The 18751-nt window shown below is 37.4% G+C and overlaps 2 protein-coding genes across 2 annotated transcripts; both read right to left on the bottom strand.

The window, feature by feature from the left end:
* Positions 1–216: 216 nt before the first annotated feature.
* Positions 217–8783, bottom strand: lamtor1 (late endosomal/lysosomal adaptor, MAPK and MTOR activator 1). The gene is made up of 5 exons (XM_007248584.4): positions 8578–8783; positions 5299–5444; positions 4511–4588; positions 4061–4184; positions 217–3272 (listed from the first exon to the last, which is right to left on the bottom strand). Exons 1-5 carry the CDS (start codon positions 8617–8619, stop codon positions 3180–3182), a joined length of 483 nt encoding a protein of 160 aa, XP_007248646.1. The 5' UTR covers positions 8620–8783; the 3' UTR covers positions 217–3179.
* Positions 8784–9971: 1188 nt separating this feature from the next.
* On the bottom strand, positions 9972–16016 carry lrrc51 (leucine rich repeat containing 51). The gene is made up of 4 exons (XM_007243028.4): positions 15616–16016; positions 11828–12033; positions 10813–10961; positions 9972–10196 (listed from the first exon to the last, which is right to left on the bottom strand). Exons 1-4 carry the CDS (start codon positions 15674–15676, stop codon positions 10058–10060), a joined length of 555 nt encoding a protein of 184 aa, XP_007243090.2. The 5' UTR covers positions 15677–16016; the 3' UTR covers positions 9972–10057.
* Between the last annotated feature and the right edge of the window lie 2735 nt (positions 16017–18751).

The following is an 18751-nucleotide window of genomic DNA, read 5'->3' as shown; positions in this document are numbered from 1 at the left end:
GTTTTTGTGTTTACATACATTATTGCATACAAGAATATGTATGTAAATAAAGATTTTTTTCTATTTATTAGTAATAATATAGTATACAGTAATAATTTATCAGATTACAGGTCAGACTGGACCATAATAAAACACTTTATAACATAGTTGGTCTGAACATTATTTCTTACTGATTTGTTTATTAATAAAGAAGAAAAAAAATGACACATTTCACACTTTGCTAGTTTTCAAAGTCTTTAATGCATTAATATCATCATTTCAAAAAAAAAAAAAAATATTAACAGAAAATCTGAATCAAACTTTTTGGTTCTAGCCTAAGAACTGAACGGGTCATTCAGGTAGTAGTACATGTTTAGGTAACAAACAAGAACCCGCAAAATAAACAATACTATTATTAGCACACTGCAACAAAGCTAAATAATAATAATAATAACAAAGACAAACGTCTGCAGCGTTTTCATCCCTTTCATAACCCAGTGAAAGCGCGCTCTGACGCACCGGAACCATGCGGACTAGAGCCAACATAAATACCATAATATGAAAGAAATAAATAATTACAAACATTCTGCTGCTGATTATTCAGATTATTGTAGAAAGTACAGCAGAACTCCTCCTCCTCATTTATGCGCTCATTAAACAACTCTGTGTGTGGGTGTGTTTATATGTTAGTCTGGGGTAGGAATAACTGATGTGGTGATATTTGGTGTTTACCTGCTTGTTTAAAAGTTGAAACTGTGGGATAAAAGTGCTGCTGTTCAGGGGCGGAGCTTTATTACATATGTTAAGTAGAGCTTAAAGGAATGGTTCAGAAAAACATCAAATTTATAAATTTTCCTGTTATTTCAGATGTAGTTGACCTCAGTCAGCGTGTTCAATGTTCACATTTAGCTTGTCAATGTTAGCTAGGTTTGCTCATTTTAACAGCTCACAACCATCTTAAAAAAGGAAAATGTTAAATGCAGTTAAAGTGGGTTAAGAAAAGTGTGAGCAAGTTTTTTAGAGATAATTTTAGTTAGTATCATTTCCTAGTGTTTATTATTATTAAAATTAAAAATTAGAAAGAATTAGAAAGAAATTGAACAATAAACATCGCTGATTGGCTGATCGAGGACATCTGAGACAAGTCTTTTTTTTTTATAGAACCGCTACTTTAAGATAAATCCTCAAACGATTGGAAGTCACCCCGCTGCTCCCTCCTGAATAAAACCATCACTGATTTTTGAGCTGAGGCGCGTTCTACGCTCCTCAGAGTACGCACTAAAGGCATCGGCACAAACATCATTTACAAATTTCCCCCACCCTCCACCGCCACTCCCTCCCCCTCCCCAAACAACCCATTAAAATCTCTTTATACATCCACCAACCCCCCCAAACACGCTCTCGGCCCACCACCGCCCAACCGACTCAACCGCAACCCACCCTCACCACTTCATGATCATTGAAACCTTGGCAAAGTTATTTAAAAAAGAGTTTTTTTTAAATAATAATAATTTTTTAAAGAATATTTGATCTAGAATATTCTGGATTAATTGCAAACCCAGCCCCAGTCACACTCCTTCTACAGAACTAGAAAAGAACTATTGCAGACTTAGACCCCGCCCATTCTGCTCCTTCCTCTATCCTGCTTCATTTCAGAAGCAGAAGCCAAAAATCTAATCAAGGGTATGGCCTGCCCATCCTGTTTTCAAGATCTCAAGCCTGACAGGACAGCTCTAGAACAATCCAGAGGCCAAGTAAAACGACAGGCCTTTTTAAAATGATATTAAACTCTGTTTGTAAACATCAGCAACTCATAATGTCATGATGAACAGACCAATAAAAACGAAGCAAAATAATTTAGATACCTCCCCCCCTCTCCAAAAGCACTGCCCTCCATCCTTAAATGGTCAAGCGAGCATCACACATTCTTTCTATTTCTCTCTCTCCTCCTTACTGGAGTTCCACTGCAGTGCAGGGCGGTATTTTGAGAAATATGGTGATATTTTTGAGGTGATCAATAATAAAGGTCCTGCCAGTCAGAATAAATACATACTGGTGCTTAAGCTCGTGTGAGTGAATATTTGAGACACAGCAATCCTGCTTTTGTCTCAACTGATCAATAGTAATTGTGTGAATAAAAAACAAAACAACGAAAAACAAACAAAAAAACAAAATAATTTGAGATCATGTGAGCGACGTAGTGTTCACAACCAAGCAACAATCTACCGGTCTGTCTGACCGCAGGACCTTTAACCCTTACAGCTTTCAGTTGGGATCTGTTTATACACTCTGTGCTGGAGGAACATGCCCCTCATTAAACCACTAGCTGAAAGGACTAGTTTCCCAAAAAATCCAAAGAAATACACAATTTTCCTTGGACTCTGGCTCTAGTCCATCAACCAAAACATGCTGGGTCTCAAAACGCTGCTTCTATAGTTCAGATCTACGTGTGCTAATTAAGGCTGAAAACGCTAAAAATCAACAGTCACCTAAATCAGAATCCAGGTCTTCTGTAAGGTCTCGGAGACCTGCTGATGTTGTTACCATAAGTGCCAGTGTGAGTTTTTTTTAAAACAAACAAAGCTATCGCTGTGTAGCTGGAAACTTTTACAGTCTTAAACTGATTGTGGGTGTGAGCTAGAATAAATGTTGGGGCATTTTGCGGTTATATTAACCTTAAATTAATGCAGCAGTTAAAAGTTTGGAGACCAGACATGCCAGGGTTGAGGGGCAAAACAAAAGCTCAAGCATTTTTATGAAGAGTCTGAGCAGTGAAAGCACAGACTGGACCTCCAAGGCAGATTTCATCAGTCTAGACAAGAACGCAGAACCGCACCCATCATAAACACAAACAACCGGCAGGGTGTTCCCAGCAGAACACAACACGAAGCGTTTATTATGATCCGGATTTGAGGGTGAGGTGAGGCCAGATGATCTGTTAGCATGCAGCTCATCCGGCCAGGTGATCGTAACTCACTGTCGGACAGTCCAAAAGCGCATATGAAGCAGGGCATTCCTGCAGGGGGAGGTCTCTGGAGAAACTGTGCGTCTGATTGGGCGAGGGTCAGCAAAGAGGCGGGCTCATCTCCTGCTGGCTGGGTTAGCTTTTAGGGTGGTGGGAGGTTAAGATAGAAAGAAAGAGAGAGTGGGTAAGAGAGAAAGAGAGAAAGAAGGGGGGCTGGGGTAAGGGATGATTTGAATCACGGAATTGCAAACTGCACCACAAGATCTTCTTTGGCGTCCACCTTGATTTGGGAGATGGCGCTGTAAGCGTATGCTGCTATCTTCGACACCTAGGGAGAGAGGGAAATTTTAACGTGGGTCACATGACAATAGCTGTCTTCAAAATTGTGCCCCATTCATTATATAGTGCCCTTTCTGTGTCTTTATCCGGTAGAGGTGTCCAAATGGAAACTGCATCGGTGCAGTGCATTATAACAATAGCACAAATGGCAAACATTAACTCATCCACTTGAGGCTGCATCTCAAACGCCTCCCTGCTCCCTATTTAGTGCACGAGGGCATAAATAGTAGCTCCTACACAAAGAGTTGTGTGGACTAAGCAAGAATCAGCAAAAATCTTTTGTAAAAATGAGTAAAGTAAAACTTAAATCAAGCAAAAATCCCTGATTCTTTTTGGCTTAAATTTGGACACAAGAATCAGAATAACTTTTCGGAGTCTACTGACTTTTGTGCTTATTTTTAGTTAAAATTACTAAAAATTAGGTAAATCTTTGAGACATTGATCCTAAAATAAGCAAAATAATCTAAGACTTATAATGTTTTGTACTATAAAAATACAATTAAATTAAGCAAAAATCACTGATTTTTTTTTTTATTTGGACAAAAGAATCTGAAAAACAATAATAGTTTTGTATTATTCTGAGTTCAAATAATTTAAAATAAGATTAAAATACTAAGTAAGACTGATTAAAATATTTATTCCTAAAATAAGCAAAAATATTACACTTACATAGTGCTTAATGAGACAAAAATTATTATCAGAAAAAGTTAAGTTTTTTTTTTTTTTGCAGTGTAAACTGCAGTATTTGTGTTAGCCTGTTGAGTCTGAGTGCTGTACCTGCTGGACGTCGGAATAGGGCACCAGGTCACTGGCGAGCACTTGGTGAGGCTGGCTTGTGAGAGAGGGCAGAGGGGCCGGCTTCTTCTGAGATAGAGTACTGCTCAATACTGCCAGTTTAGTGCTGAAACACACATACAGCAAACAGATTTTAGTCCAAAGTAGCACATCAAACTTCACTGTAATTAATCGGACAGACATGGTAAAAGCCACGGGACAAGATCTAGTATAAACATGCATGGTATAACACACAGCAGAGAATGCTCATGCTAATGCATTGTACTGCTGTAAAATTCCATCATTGTGGAGGTACATGAAGTCCATGTGAAATGTAGCATGCACCAGAGGCTCACCCCATGCCATGAAAACACATCCCAAACAGCAGTGCCCTAGACAGTGTTGAATACTATTACGGTGAGCTTTGTTGGGTTTATGATGTTTTTTACTCACCTGTACTGTCTGGCTTTGTCCATGTACTCATGCTGCTCCATACCCTGAGAATCTGCAGCCGATACATCTATAATGTTCCTGATTACAGAAATACAAATAGAGAGAGAGAGAGAGAGAGAGAGAGAGAGAGATATGAAGTGAATAAATAAATTGTCAATGTTGTTTGTGCATACTAAGAAAATGGGCCCTATTTTAGAGATCTATTTCGCACTAGTCAATTGTATATATGGATTTAGGGCCTCTCTTTGTGTCTGGTATCGTGATTGTGGGTGCCTAATTAATTATGGGTGGGTTTTAGTAAAGTGAAATAAACCAATCACTGTTCCAGTTGTCATCCCCTTAAGGAGGCAGGTGTGCTCTGACTTTGTCACGTTCGTATGTAATGGTTGTGATGCATCTCATTTAAGGGAACAGCAATGTTATTTTATTCTTTATTCTGTTTACTGTCAAGTTAAAAGTTGGATTTTCGCTCTGCAGTGCATCTGTATGTGTGTGTGTGTGTGTGTGCGTGTGTGTTTAAAGAGTGGGGGTGTACGAGCACTGGGCGCACCTACAGGAACGGACTCTGATGATTGTGTCTAGGTTAATTTCAGTCAGTGGAGCACCTGTGTTTTCCAGAGCCAAAAAAAGCAACACGGCATAAATTTTCCTGAACACCCCTCATTTCTAGACCATCAGTCCATCAGTGTAAATTTATTCCTAAACTCTGAAGTTATTTTAACGGCACGGGTGCAAGACCTTGCACGTGGGTGTATGATAGGGCCCTGTGTGTGTGTGTGCATATTTACATGGCGGTCTTGGTGAGGATGGAGGTGAGCAGGGCCTGTTCATCAGTGCGTGTGGAGGACAGCCCTGGTGGGGTTCGTTCTGTCCCATTGGGCGGTTTACTGTCTGGGTTGGGACGCGGAATCAGAGGCTTGTTCTCATCCCCTTCCTGTCAGAGAGAAACAGACAACATTAAATCGATAGTACAGCAGAGAACATTAAAACCTCTTCCTTCTCCTTCACCTCACACAGCATCTATACCACTTACTACCTGAAATAACTTAGCAATCTTATAGTTTATACATAGGAACTACTCTAGATACCACAGTAACCACAGAAACACTAACCGACCACAGTAAAACCAAACAATCTGCAATACCACATCAACCACGTAGAAACCAACAACTTGGATGTTAAGCAGAACAGAAACACCCTAGTAAACCCCAAGTAACTCTAAGAAATAGTACCACAGCAAGCGCTCAACAACATTGCAACAAACATCTAGAAACAACTTAGAAACTGCCAAGCAACAGAATAAAAATCAGCCCAGAACGGAATAATGACCTGTTAGCAAACCACAGCAATAATGGGAGATACCATAGCAACCACTTACAACAGGAACAGGCAATCCAAGTCCTAAATAGTTTGTGCTTTTCCTGTTCAAGCACACCTGATTAAAATGGATTGTCAAGAAATCTGCAAATTGTGGCTGATTCTGGCCATTTTAAACAATCCTGAACTATTACAGAAACTGTTTAGAACACAATTAAATAGCTGAATACCAGCAACTATCAGAGATATCACAGCAGCCACCCTTGCAAATCTACAAACAAACATATTAAAACATTAACAACCCTTAAAAACACTCCCTAGCAAGATACAGGGGTTACAATTCAAAATATCGCATTTTGCAACAACGATATTCTTGACATTATGACAGACAAAACACAGAAACATATTCAACATATTTCAAGACATACTACTGCAACAAATTATATCTTTTAGTTTTATTTTGCATAAATATAACACCTTTAAACATTCAATACACAAAGAAATCTGTAAGCTTTTCTCTATTTTGTAAACAATATAATAAATGTAAAATAATGAAACGTACCATAAAAATAATTGTAAAGTAATAAAAATCTAAGACAATAGTCAGGTGCAGACTTTTTTGTGCATGCATATAATTGCAAGCATAAACAATTATACAATACAAAATAGACTGCTTTTAAGACAGAACAGCTCTATGATCAAAATGTGAATTTTCTTAATCGCTTTATCGTGAAAGATATGATATTTGACATCCCTACAGAAATCACAACCACCCAAGTAACACAAAAGAATTGTTAAGAGAGAACTCTTCCGCACTTCCTTCAGCCGTTACTGAATTGCACCAGGGCACCTGTTACTTCACCAGACATTCCAGCACACTTCCCCACACCCAGACCTCCTCCTCCCCAAACATGCCCCACTTTCTGGCAGGTAAACCACAGCCCAGGCTATCTATAGCTGAACTTTGATACAGAGCAGAGGAGCAGAACCCTGCAGAACCATGCATCTCGTGGTCATTATTGTCTTACTTAGACAGACAGAGACACACACACTCATACGCACTCCTACTGTGACTAAACCTGACACTTTTTTTCCACTTCTTGTTTATAGCCTGGTCAAAAAGAAGGGCTGGAATGATTACTCTATATTAACAATGTTGATTATAAATTTGTGTGAATCCAAAACCATTTAAGCAGACTGCGTTCGTCTCTTGTTGTGACTTAGATGAAGAGCAGAACAGATTTAATGACCAATTTATGCAGAAAGCCATGTAATCCCAAAGGTGTCACATACTTTTTTTGCAACTGTAGTCCTCGAATATGAAAGCGCTTCACATTTAAGCATCATCTGATGATGTAAAGCACATTTACAGTGCACATACAGCTGTTTCTTTTATTTTATACACCTTACTAAATATATCAATCTGTATATCTGCATTACTGGACACTAGCTATTTTACTAAATACCTATACTAGTGAATGTCAAAAAAATAGAATATCATTGAAAAGTTACTTTATTTTAGTAATGCAGTTAAAAATGTTAAACTCATTATATACACATATTACACACAGAATTGTCTATTTTAAGCGTTTTTTCTTTTATTGTTGATTATGGCGTGCAGCGAATGACAACCCAAAAATCAGTGTCTTAGAAAATTTGAATATTATATGAGACCAATTGGTACTTTTGGCAGTGTGGGCAGTGTGCCAAGTCCTGCTGGAAAATTAAATATGTATCTTTATAAAAGTTGTCAGCAGAGGGAAGAATGAAGAGCTGGTAGTTTTTCCGGGAACACTTTGCACTGTATTTGGATTTGGCATAACACAATGGATCAACACCAGCCGATGAGATGAGACTGTGTGTCTCTCCACTCTTCTTCCAGACTCTGGTCCCTTGATTTCCAAATGAAATTTAAAATTTACTGATGATCAGTGATGGTTTGGAAAGGCATGTCATCTGTTGGTGTTGATCCACTGTGTTATATCAAGTCCAAAGTCAGTGCAGTGTTTTCTCTGAAAATCTCCCTCTCCCTCTCTTCTCCAGCAGGACTGACTTGAGGACTCGTTTTTTTTGTAGATTTTTTACAGACAAAATGTGTTTTTTTTTTATTAATGACTAAACTCCTGGTTTAATGGAGGACAATGTACTACAAGTGAAGTCTGAACCTCAAAAAACTCTCTCTACAAAAGCACCAGTTACTAAGTAGTGGGCACCATATACACTAAGTGGTGAGCACCAAATATACTAAGTGTACACTAAGTGGCGAGCACCAGATACTATGTTCCTTGGTCTGTAGCTAACTACATAACTTCACAGACTGCTACGTTGTGCTGTGCTTCTTATTATCTAGTGCCCACCACTTATTATCTAGTGCTCACCAATTTTTTTAACCTAACTTAAATAGACAATGTCCCATCTAGGGCTCCGTACTAACTATAGATATTTAGCTATTTACTAATTTTGGCAGCACACCTCATCCTGCTCAAACTACCTAGGCTAACCTATCCCAGGTTATTTCACCTTAGCTAAGCTAACTAGCACCCCTCTAAACTACCAGATTTAACCTCACAGCTCAACCAAATGCACAGAACTCGTGTATAATCTCTCTAACCCTCCTATAAATCGCTCATTAATCTTTTACACTCTTTAATAAACTTGATAATTGAGGTCAGGAGCGTCTGTTGTTAGCCTGTTAGCATGTTAGCCAGCTATCTAAGCTAAGCTATGTCTCCAGCTAGCTGCTCCCTCACCTGGTCGTTGGTCTCCGTCTCGCTGCTGTAACAGCACCCCATGGGCTCAGTGTGTCTCCAGCTTCTCCTGCAGGGGCTGTAGAACCGGATCCGAACCGTTTCAAAGCGTTTTAAAAGTGAAGAATCCGGATTGGAGCTGTGTGTGTCTGCTCTTGGCTGCTAACGGATACACTATCACATGACACCCTGCTTACACCAGGACTACTGCCGCTTACGCCTAGGAGGCGCGTGACAGTGCAACCCCTGATACCATACAACGTTTTTTAAACGTTTTTGTTTTCTGTTTTCTTTTGTTGCATTGAATCTTTCTAAGGTTGATGGGGAAAACAAGTGTAAAAATAACCTTTATATAACATTGCCTCATAGGCATATCGGTTAATATTTAAATTCTACCATTGAATCAACGTTCATTTAAATGTTTAGAATGATTGGGGCTCTGAATCTAAATCTACACTCAAAAAACTTAGAGGTCAAAGGTGATTCACACTAAAAGTAATATTAATAATTATTATTTAAATGACCCTTTTTACACTGCATAGAAATACAATCAAAATACATATTTAATAAAACAACACATAAAAATATAACATTGAATCACTGTTGAATCAGCCTAAAAGAAATCAATTTTCAATGACTTATCGTCCTTTTGCTATCAGGGACATTTGTTTGTTTATTTATTTGTTTAGACACTAATTTAACAACTAATTTTACATTGTATGATCTACAATGTTCTATAAAGGTCTTAAAACATTTATAAGGACATTAAACGTGCTATAAAGCCTTAAAATGTTCTCTAAAGCGCTATAATGATCTAAAAAGTTATCGCTGTTGTTTTCCTCCAAGCTCTGTAATGTTCTAAAAAACATATTGCTCTCTTTAAAGCAAATATTATTCAACATTAGTTGTATAATGTTCTATATAGCCCTGTAAGGTTTCATAAAGCTTTATACAGCTTTAAGACTCTTTTATTATTTATAATGTTATATAATGTTCTACTATTCTGTATAATATTATATTAAGCACTAACACGTACTATAATACTCTTTAAAGTTGTACACTATATAACACTATAACATGTAGAAAATACCAAATATCAGCCAACATAAAATTTAACTAGACTGTATTAACATCACATCTACAGTGTGTTTCTAATCCACCTGTGTCCAAAACAGCAAGGTGATATCACCACCCACACTAGACAGATATTCTGCCAGAAATGACATGACATCTGGCATGTTAGTGTATATGGAGAGAGTGTATTTTTTTATTTTGGGATCTTAGCTACAGTAACAGTGTGTGAAGCTACCTCCACTATGTTGGCTAGCTTTCAGTGTGTGTTGTTGTTCTGCTACACAAATATGCATTATTACAGCTGGAAAAAGTGGCACACAATGTTGTTCTAGTAAGCAGAAGAATGTCCTGAAAACTTTAATGTACAATAGACTTATTTCATGCTCAGACTAGTTTCCACTGAGACGCCTTAACCTTCTGTTCTGTGATCAGTGATTCCACGGCTCCTCCTGCTTCGTTGCCAAATGGAGGCCAGAATTTTCTCCTCTTTAGTAATAGCGCTGAAGTCCATCATCTTCAGGTGAGGAAGAACAGAGATCACATATCCCCTGTTAGACAGGTACAAATGAAAATGAAAACAAATCAGAGTTACTCAGTGAGCTCTTCACACTTTTCTTTTTAAATCTTAAATAAAAACTAAAACAGACATACAGACTAAGGTGGCTAATCCAGTTTCAGAAAGAAAAAAAGTATCTGCTGTCCTGCATTGCTGTGTTTGGTGATGTGAAGCTTGTATGGAGCTGCTCAGTCTCCAGTGCATGAGTCTGTCTGCATGGCTGTCTTTCAAGACTGGACTTGTTGCACAGGTGCTGCATCCTATCACGGTACCACGCATGTCTAGGTGATTGGTTTTGTGATTGGAACCTAAGTTTAATGATTTGGATGGGTGAGAGAATACTTTTGGCAATATAGTGTACCTCTGGTCTTTACTAATTTATTTAATTCAGTAATTTTCTATATTTGTATGGTATTTGTAGGCACAATTTAGCTTCACTGGGACAGAGCCACAATCTTAAGAGAGGCTCAAAATATATGTATCAATGAATCACTGGAAATTACTAAATTATTGGTTCCACCTTAAATACTGCTTCATACGGTGCAGACACAGCAGTCCTAACTGTTAGAGAATCAGGGCCATCTTAAGTGTAACCAGAAAGCCTGTACCTGTAGCCCTGCTCGCTTTCCAAAGTGTTTCCATGCAGAGTGATGGTGTGCAGGTATGGCAGCGACCCCAACTTGTCCACTTCTGACAGCTTACGTATACTGTTACCATGAAGATACAACACCCGTAGCTCTGAGAGCTCTGTAAGGACCTGAGAGAGAGAGAGAGAGAGAGAGAGAGAGAGAGAGAGAGAGAGAGAGAGAGAGAGAGAGAGAGAGAGAGAGAGAGAGAGAGAGAGAGAGAGAGAGAGAGAGAGAGAGAGAGAGAGAGAGAGAGAGAGAGAGAGAGAGAGAGAGAGAGAGAGGGCTAAACTGCTGAAGGTTGAATGGTTGGGGCTAAACTGCTGTAGGCTGCATAAGTGAGGCTAAACTGCTGTAGGCTAAATGAGTGGGGCTAAACTGTGTGAAATGACATTTTTATTGAATGTGAATTGCTGTCTTGTATATATTTCTTCATCTTGTTGTGATGTTTAACTTTGTATGTGCTTAGAATTTCTAATAAAGTTCATTTAAAAACTGCTGTAAGCTGAATGAGTGGGGCTAAACTGCTGTAGGTGGAATGGGTGGAGCTAAACTGCTGTAAGCTGAATGAGTGGGGCTAAACTGCTGTAGGCTGAATGAGTGGAGCTAAACTGCTGTAGGCTGAATGAGTGGAGCTAAACTGCTGTAGGCTGAATGAGTGGAGCTAAACTGCTGTAGGCTGAATGAGTGGGGCTAAACTGCTGTAGGCTGAATGAGTGGGGCTAAACTGCTGTAGGCTGAATGAGTGGAGCTAAACTGCTGTAGACTGAATGAGTGGGGCTAAACTGCTGTAGACTGAATGGGTGGAGCTAAACTGCTGTAGACTGAATGAGTGGAGCTAAACTCCTGTAGACTGAATGAGTGGGGCTAAACTGCTGTAGGCTGAATGAGTGGGGCTAAACTGCTGTAAGCTGAATGAGTGGGAGTAAACTGCTGTAGCCTGAATGAGTGGGGCTTAAGCATGACTAGGGTATTGTGCAGGTGTGCTGGTGTGTACCGGGTGAATGTGTGTGATGAAGTTGAAGGACAGGTCCAGCCAGGCGAGGCGCTGGGGTTTGGAGAGGAGAGTGGACAGGGTGTCGGTCAGGCCCTGCAGGTTGACAATCATGTTATTGTTGAGTCTGAGTGAACTGCTGCTGAACTTCCCATCCGGATTCCTCCTGAGTGGACGTACAGATGTGTTCGGCTCCTCCAACGCCACATCTGACGGAGGAGGAAAGTGAGGACACTTTAATAACAGTCAAAACAGACACTCTATATATATATATGTTGCTGAAGCACAGCTGTAAACTGTTAGAACAGAATTTAAATCTTCTGGTTACTGTAAAGTTAAAAGATCTGTGTTGGCCGGGAATCAAACCCGGGTCAACTGCTTGGAAGGCAGCTATGCTCACCACTATACCACCAATGCTGGAGAACATCTGGAGAAAAAACAATCTACAGACCTAAATTCACTGCATTCCACACTCCCTCACTAACCTACTGAATAAACACACTGTGATCTGTCTCTTTCTAGCTGCGCAAACAGGTACTTCACTCCCACTGCACTGCATCTGACTCAGAGGAAACAAAATAACCTGATAGATTTAACACATAGCAGGGTTTAAGAATAGTCTTAATCCCTGGCAAGAAAACTGCCCCATTAGCATTTTCACAAAAAAAAATAAGGAGGACTAATATTTTAAGTGAAACACACTTTTTTATGGTAAATAAACACAACAATAAATAATAAAATAATAATAATAATAAAAAACTGTGGCTGTTCAATGTGTGTCCACAGTACTTTTAAATAACTAATTTCTGTACTTTTCCAGTTTCCAGTTCCAAACCCAGACAGGGATCAATCCTAGTTGTATAGACTATTCTCCAGTATATTTTCCTTTCAATTAAAATCCTAGTTCAAAATGCTGTGTATTCCAGTGCTAGTCTGGGAAACAGTGTCAATAAGTGCTGAAGACAGAATTTAAGCAAAATAAGTTAAAAACAGTGCATTTACTTACATATCATATGTCAACTTTTATTATTTTTGTGGCCCAGGCTTTTAACACCTTTCATAACATAATGTAGTAATGTTAAGTAAGGATACTACACTCCCACTGCACTACATCTGACTCTCAGAGGAAACTAAACTAATCTGATAGATTTAACACATAGCACACTTTCTCAGTTAGACAGACATCTAAAGCCCATAGTTAAGCACTGGCCAATAGGAATGCCCCTCAGCTGTTTTATTAATGGACAGACTTGACTTTAGGCTCAAGTTATCTGGCTAAATGACCAATCCTGCTTTGTGGTAGAGCCCTCTACCACATGGTGATTAAATCAAAATAAATATTTTTAAAGGACAATTTTAAAGAACATTTTTTGGGCAATCCGATCCACATTCAATAGACAGGACATTATCTATATTTACATTACGAATATCAGTGCATAATATCTGTAATTTTTTTCTAGAAACTTAATATTTGATTCTTATTCACTTTAGAAAAATAAAATAGAGAAACGTTGATTTCCTATTTATATATAATATTTTCTGTATGGTATCTACAAACAAGAGAGAAATATTAAAGCTGGATGTGTTCACAACGTGGAAAATGTGTAAAACTTTAATAAATTCAGTAAGTTTCAGGATCTGAACTATATAAATGTATAGATGTATAAACAGTTTCTGCTGTGTTGGAAACTGACAAACTGTCATTCTAATTAAGGCAAAAAAAGTTATTTACTTTACCATACATATATTTTTAGTAAGAATTTTTATATATACGTTAATATAAAAAGTAACAAATTTAACACCCCGAGACAGCAAGTCAGTTTATTCATTCTTACTTTCCTACTGTACATGTGTTTATACTGTACATGTGGGATATCATGAAGAGAAGTCAGATACTTGTGTTTAGAGACATGAAGAGTTTTATTGGTGATTTAGACTAATTAGTAAAGTTTAAAAAGTTCTGCGTTGGCCGGGAATCGAACCCGGGTCAACTGCTTGGAAGGCAGCTATGCTCACCACTATACCACCAACGCTTACAGATACGCCTGTATTGGAGCTCCACACAGAGGGCAGTCCCCGAATCACAGCGTCCTTACATAATAAATTCTCTATTTATCTGTCTAGCGTTTTGCCTGTTTGTTTCTTTGTAGTTTTTCCAGTTGCTAACACAATAAAAAGAGAGGCGTAGCACAGCTATTTAAACAAACACATTTAACAGTTCAAAACAGCACTTTATAACTTCGCTGAACTCAACAATCTGTCATGTTTTCATATCGAAACATCCAAACACTGCCATTTAAAATCACACAAAATGAGCTAATCGCCAATATATGAGCTACCTGGTCACAAAAACCTCAATGACTAATTGTTAAAATAAAAATAATATAATATTATTATATTCATTTAATATAATAAGAAACTAAGCACTACACAAATTACACAGTTGAGCTTCTGTTTCTGTATATTTTTCTGCACAATTCTTTTTTTTTTTTACATTGGATAACTTAAAATTAAAGTTAAATGACACAATAGCTTGCACGTAACTTTACAATTTTTCCATTTGCTAAAACACAATTTTCTAAACTAGGCTGGTTTTATCAGATTAGTTAACACAATTAACAAACACCTCATATATCACAATAAAGCACTGCAACCAAAACTACATACAGCATTATCATAATCAAACTTTATCACCAAATAGCTTCATTCATATTACCAAATTTATATTTAACCACCTACACAGTGCTAATAATTAAAAGCGCTCTCATCTTCTGTAAGCTTTATCATAAAATACTGAATAGAAACTGTAGAAAACTGCCTGAGCTGTGTTTGGGGTCATTGTTGTGCTGTAAGACCCAGCCACATTCCATCTTCAATGCTTTCACTGATGGAAGCAGGTTTTGGCCTAAAATCTCAGAATACTCGGCCCCGTTCATTCTTCCCTAAACACGGATCAGTTGTCCTGACCGCTTTCCCAAAGCATGATGTTTCCGCCACCATGCTTCACAGTAGGTATGGTGTTCTTGAGGATGTTTGAGGATGTGGACAGGTGTCTTTCATACAGGTCAAACAGGTGGCATTAATACAGCTGAGGAGTAGAGGACAGAGAAGCTTCTTAAAGAAGAAGTTACAGGTCTGTGAGAGCCAGAAATCTTGCTTGTTTGAGGGTGACCAACTACTTATTTTCAACCACAAAAAAACTAATAAATTGTTAAAGAATTCTACAATGCGATTTCCAGTTTTCTCTCATAATTGAAGTGTAGCTCTGATGTAAATTACAGACCTCTCAAAAAAAATATATATATAATTAACATTGTTGTTTTATTCTATAAACTACATACGTTTCTCCAAAATTTCAAATAAAAATATTGTCATTTAAAGTATTTATTTGCAGAAAATGAGATATGGCTGAAATAACAAGTGCAGATCTTTCAGACTTCAAATAATGCGAAGATAACAAGTTGAGAAATCAATATTTGGTGTAATAACCTTGGTTGTAATCTTGGCTTCTTCTCCTCCACCAGTCTTACACACTGCTCTTGGATAACTTTATGCCACTTCTGCTGCAAATATACAAGCAGTTCAGCTTGGTTTGATGGCTTGTGATTATCCATCTTCCTCTTGATTATATTTCAGATGTTTTCAATTTGGACAAATTAAAGAAACTCATCAGTTTTAAGTCGTCTCTTATATTTTTCCATGGCTTTAAATACATATAATATATATTATATATGCAATCTGTGATAAAATAAATACACTGATTTATTAACTTGTTTTTATAGTTGTCTTACCTGCTAGCGAGCTGAGTTGTTTAAAAGAGAAGTCCAGTGGAGCTCCGTTCATTTTGAACATCCAAACAATGTTAGCTAACAAACAAACTAAACCGGTATTTAAACGGTAACGTTATCTCTGCTGACTAACAACAGGCTAACATGCTAACCTAAAGTAAAACTTGTACAACTCATAACCAAACCGAAATAAAAAAAATAAACAGGCCAACAGGGTGTATTTCACCTCAGCTGGACTGTACTGGATTATAAAATATGATGCTCACAAAATGTTCACTCCTAAGTAATCAAATAATCACAAAAACTGAATTTACAACATTTTACAATAGATAGCTAACCTAGCTACTTTTTTAGCTTTGTAAAGACCAATCACATTACCAAACAGCTGGTTACCAAGGAGACCGCCGCCGGTGCATCACGGTAAATGTTGTTTTTTATAGTGGAGGAATTTGGACTTATTTCCCCGCTCTGTATTGGCTTAATGCTGTTCCTGAATAAAATACAATTTAGAATTTAGAATAATTTATCAAAGCAAACTAATAATAGGAAACGTTATAATAAAAACAAGAAATAAACTAATATAACAAAAACAATAATAATAATAATAATAATAATAATAATAATAATAATAATAACAACAATAATAATAATAATAATAATAATAATAATAATAATAATAATAATAATAATAATAATTATTATTATTATTATTATTATTATTATCATTATTATTATATTTAATAATAATAATTTATGGTTAATTATTTACGTTTATTACATTTTTACTGTTTTCTGTGCTAAATTAATTTACTTTATTCATCTGTTGTTGATTTCATTTCATTTGTATTACCTATTTTTTTATCTTATGTGTTTTGTGTCTTATTCTAGATTCAAGATTCAAGAGTCAAATAGTTTATAGTCATGTGCACAGTAAGAAACAAGTTTTCAAGTACAGTGAAATTCTTATTGTATGATATATATTATACTATAAAAACGCTGGGTCTTTTTTCTTTGACAATCTCTACTCTGTATTAGCTCGGCTACTCTTTTATCAAGTCCACCCTCAATGTACTCCAGTTAAAATAAAGGTTGATTGATTAAAATGTCCTAATTTAGGTCTGATGTCTTTAACACTGCCTTGAACAACTTACCCCTTTTACCCGCACTTTGACAACTATATAAAAGTGAAGAATTCAAGGTGGGCTCAGGGTTTAAGGTAAGAATTTAAAAGTGATTTAAATCTTCATACATACAGTGCATACCGCCTGCATTCAAACCTGCTGGTCACACAGGTGCAGCCTGGTTGTGTTAGTGTGCAGGTGAGTGTAGTATCTGTGTGCACCACAAGAGGGCGACACAGAACAGTGATTTTAGGTCTGTAGATCTTTTCTTCTCCAGATGTTTTCCAGCGTTGGTGGTATAGTGGTGAGCATAGCTGCCTTCCAAGCAGTTGACCCGGGTTCGATTCCCGGCCAACGCAGAACTTTTAAACTGTACTACAGAGCCTAAACCACCATTGAAGACCTCTGCATGTCTCTAAGCACAGTTGTGTGACTTCTCTTCATAATACCCCTTATGTGTAAACTGACCTGCTGCAACGTGGTGCTGATTTGTTACATTTTCTTTTCAACTTACTAAAATAACCGTAGTAAACATTACTAAATTAGATTATATAATGTATTAAAAGCAAAAGCAAATAGGCTTATGATAAAGTAAACTAAATGCTTGTTTTTGTTTGTTTGTAAATTCTATCTCTTTTCTCTCCGGTTCCACCCTACAGTACAGCACATTTAGGGACAGTTACCCAGACTAACCTTAGACCTACAAAGCATTTTGGATGGGGATTTTCCTCTAAAAGGAAAATATATTCTAGAATAGTCTATAAAAGTAGTTGTAAGGTTTTTTTTTGTTGTTGTTCCTCTTGTTTATTTTAAAAGTATTAGTATTTGTGAATTTCCAGTTTCTCTGCTAGGGATTAAGACTATTCTAGCACTAGATGGCATTTTAAATGAAGATTTTTTTATTAACTGAAAGAAAAATACAGTCTACAACTAGGCTTAGTGTTTAGGTCTTATCCATGAAAATATATATTTTTTGCTCTCTGTCTTTGCCCTGGGTTAACAGGACACAAATTCTCACAATTTGTTCTAGGAGTACTGAATATCCAGTATTATTTAAAGCCCGACTTTAAATAATCCAGATTACTTGCGCCTAAAGTCAAGTTTGTCTTATAACAAAAGAGTTGAGGGGCATTCCTATTGGCTGGTGTTCAACTATGGGCTTTAGAAATCTGTGTAACTGAGAAACTGAGTCAGATGCAGTGCAGTGTGAGTGTAGTATCTGCGTGCGCCGCTAGAGGGAGGCAGATCAGTATGTTTATTCAGGAGGTTAGTGAGGGAGTGTGGAATGCAGTGATTTCAGGTCTGTGGATCTTTTCTTCTCCAGGTGTAATCCAGCGTTGGTGGTATAGTGGTGAGCATAGCTGCCTTCCAAGCAGTTGACCCGGGTTCGATTCCCGGCCAACGCAGAACTTTTAAACTTATCTTAATAGCCTAAACCACAAAAAAACTCTGTATGTCTCTTAATACAGTTATCTGACCTCTCTTCACATAGACAGTGTATACACGGGTTCAATAAGAAAATGAAGATAATAAATAAACTGCCCTGCTGTCTCAAGATGTGTTTTTGTGAAAATGCTAATGGGGCAGTTTCCTTCCCAGGGATCAAGACTATTATTATACTACACAGCATTTAAAAAAATGAAAATTCTGTCTTTGCTATGGGTTCTCAATTTGCTTTAAGAAACAGAAGATATCCTTATATATATCCTAAAGCAGGATTGTCAGTTGTCCAGATAACTAAGTCTGTCTAAAAATAATAGAACTGAAAGGCATTTCTATTGGCCAGTGTTTAACTTTGGGCTTTAGATATCTGTGTAACTGAGAAAGTGTGCTTTGTGGTAAATCTGTCAGGTTCTGAGAGATATATGTAGTGCAATTGTACGGGACTGTGGTACCTGTGTGCGCCGCTAGAGGGAGACAGATCACAGTTTTTGTTTATTCAGTATGTTAGTGAAGAAGTGTGGAATGCAATAATTTCAGGTCTGTAGATCTTTTCTTCTCCAAATGTTTCCCAGCGT

The sequence above is a fragment of the Astyanax mexicanus genome, chromosome 18 (genome assembly GCF_023375975.1).
Source record: "Astyanax mexicanus isolate ESR-SI-001 chromosome 18, AstMex3_surface, whole genome shotgun sequence".
Classification (NCBI taxonomy): Eukaryota; Metazoa; Chordata; class Actinopteri; order Characiformes; family Acestrorhamphidae; genus Astyanax; species Astyanax mexicanus.
Note: the sequence above shows the minus strand (reverse complement) of the source record. Positions and strands in the feature narration are given on the sequence as shown.

Excerpts from the sequence above, each read along its gene's own strand:
- lamtor1 (XM_007248584.4), bottom strand. The coding sequence starts at position 8,619 with ATGGGGTGCTGTTACAGCAGCGAGACGGAGACCAACGACCAG. Across the intron at positions 5,445-8,577 it reads AGACGGAGACCAACGACCAG|GAAGGGGATGAGAACAAGCC; the intron begins GTGAGGGAGCAG and ends TCTCTCTGACAG. Across the intron at positions 4,589-5,298 it reads ATCCTCACCAAGACCGCCAT|GAACATTATAGATGTATCGG; the intron begins GTAAATATGCAC and ends TTCTGTAATCAG.
- lrrc51 (XM_007243028.4), bottom strand. The coding sequence starts at position 15,676 with ATGTTCAAAATGAACGGAGCTCCACTGGACTTCTCTTTTAAACAACTC. Across the intron at positions 10,962-11,827 it reads TCATCACACACATTCACCCG|GTCCTTACAGAGCTCTCAGA; the intron begins GTACACACCAGC and ends TCTCTCTCTCAG. Across the intron at positions 10,197-10,812 it reads GAAAGCGAGCAGGGCTACAG|GGGATATGTGATCTCTGTTC; the intron begins GTACAGGCTTTC and ends CCTGTCTAACAG.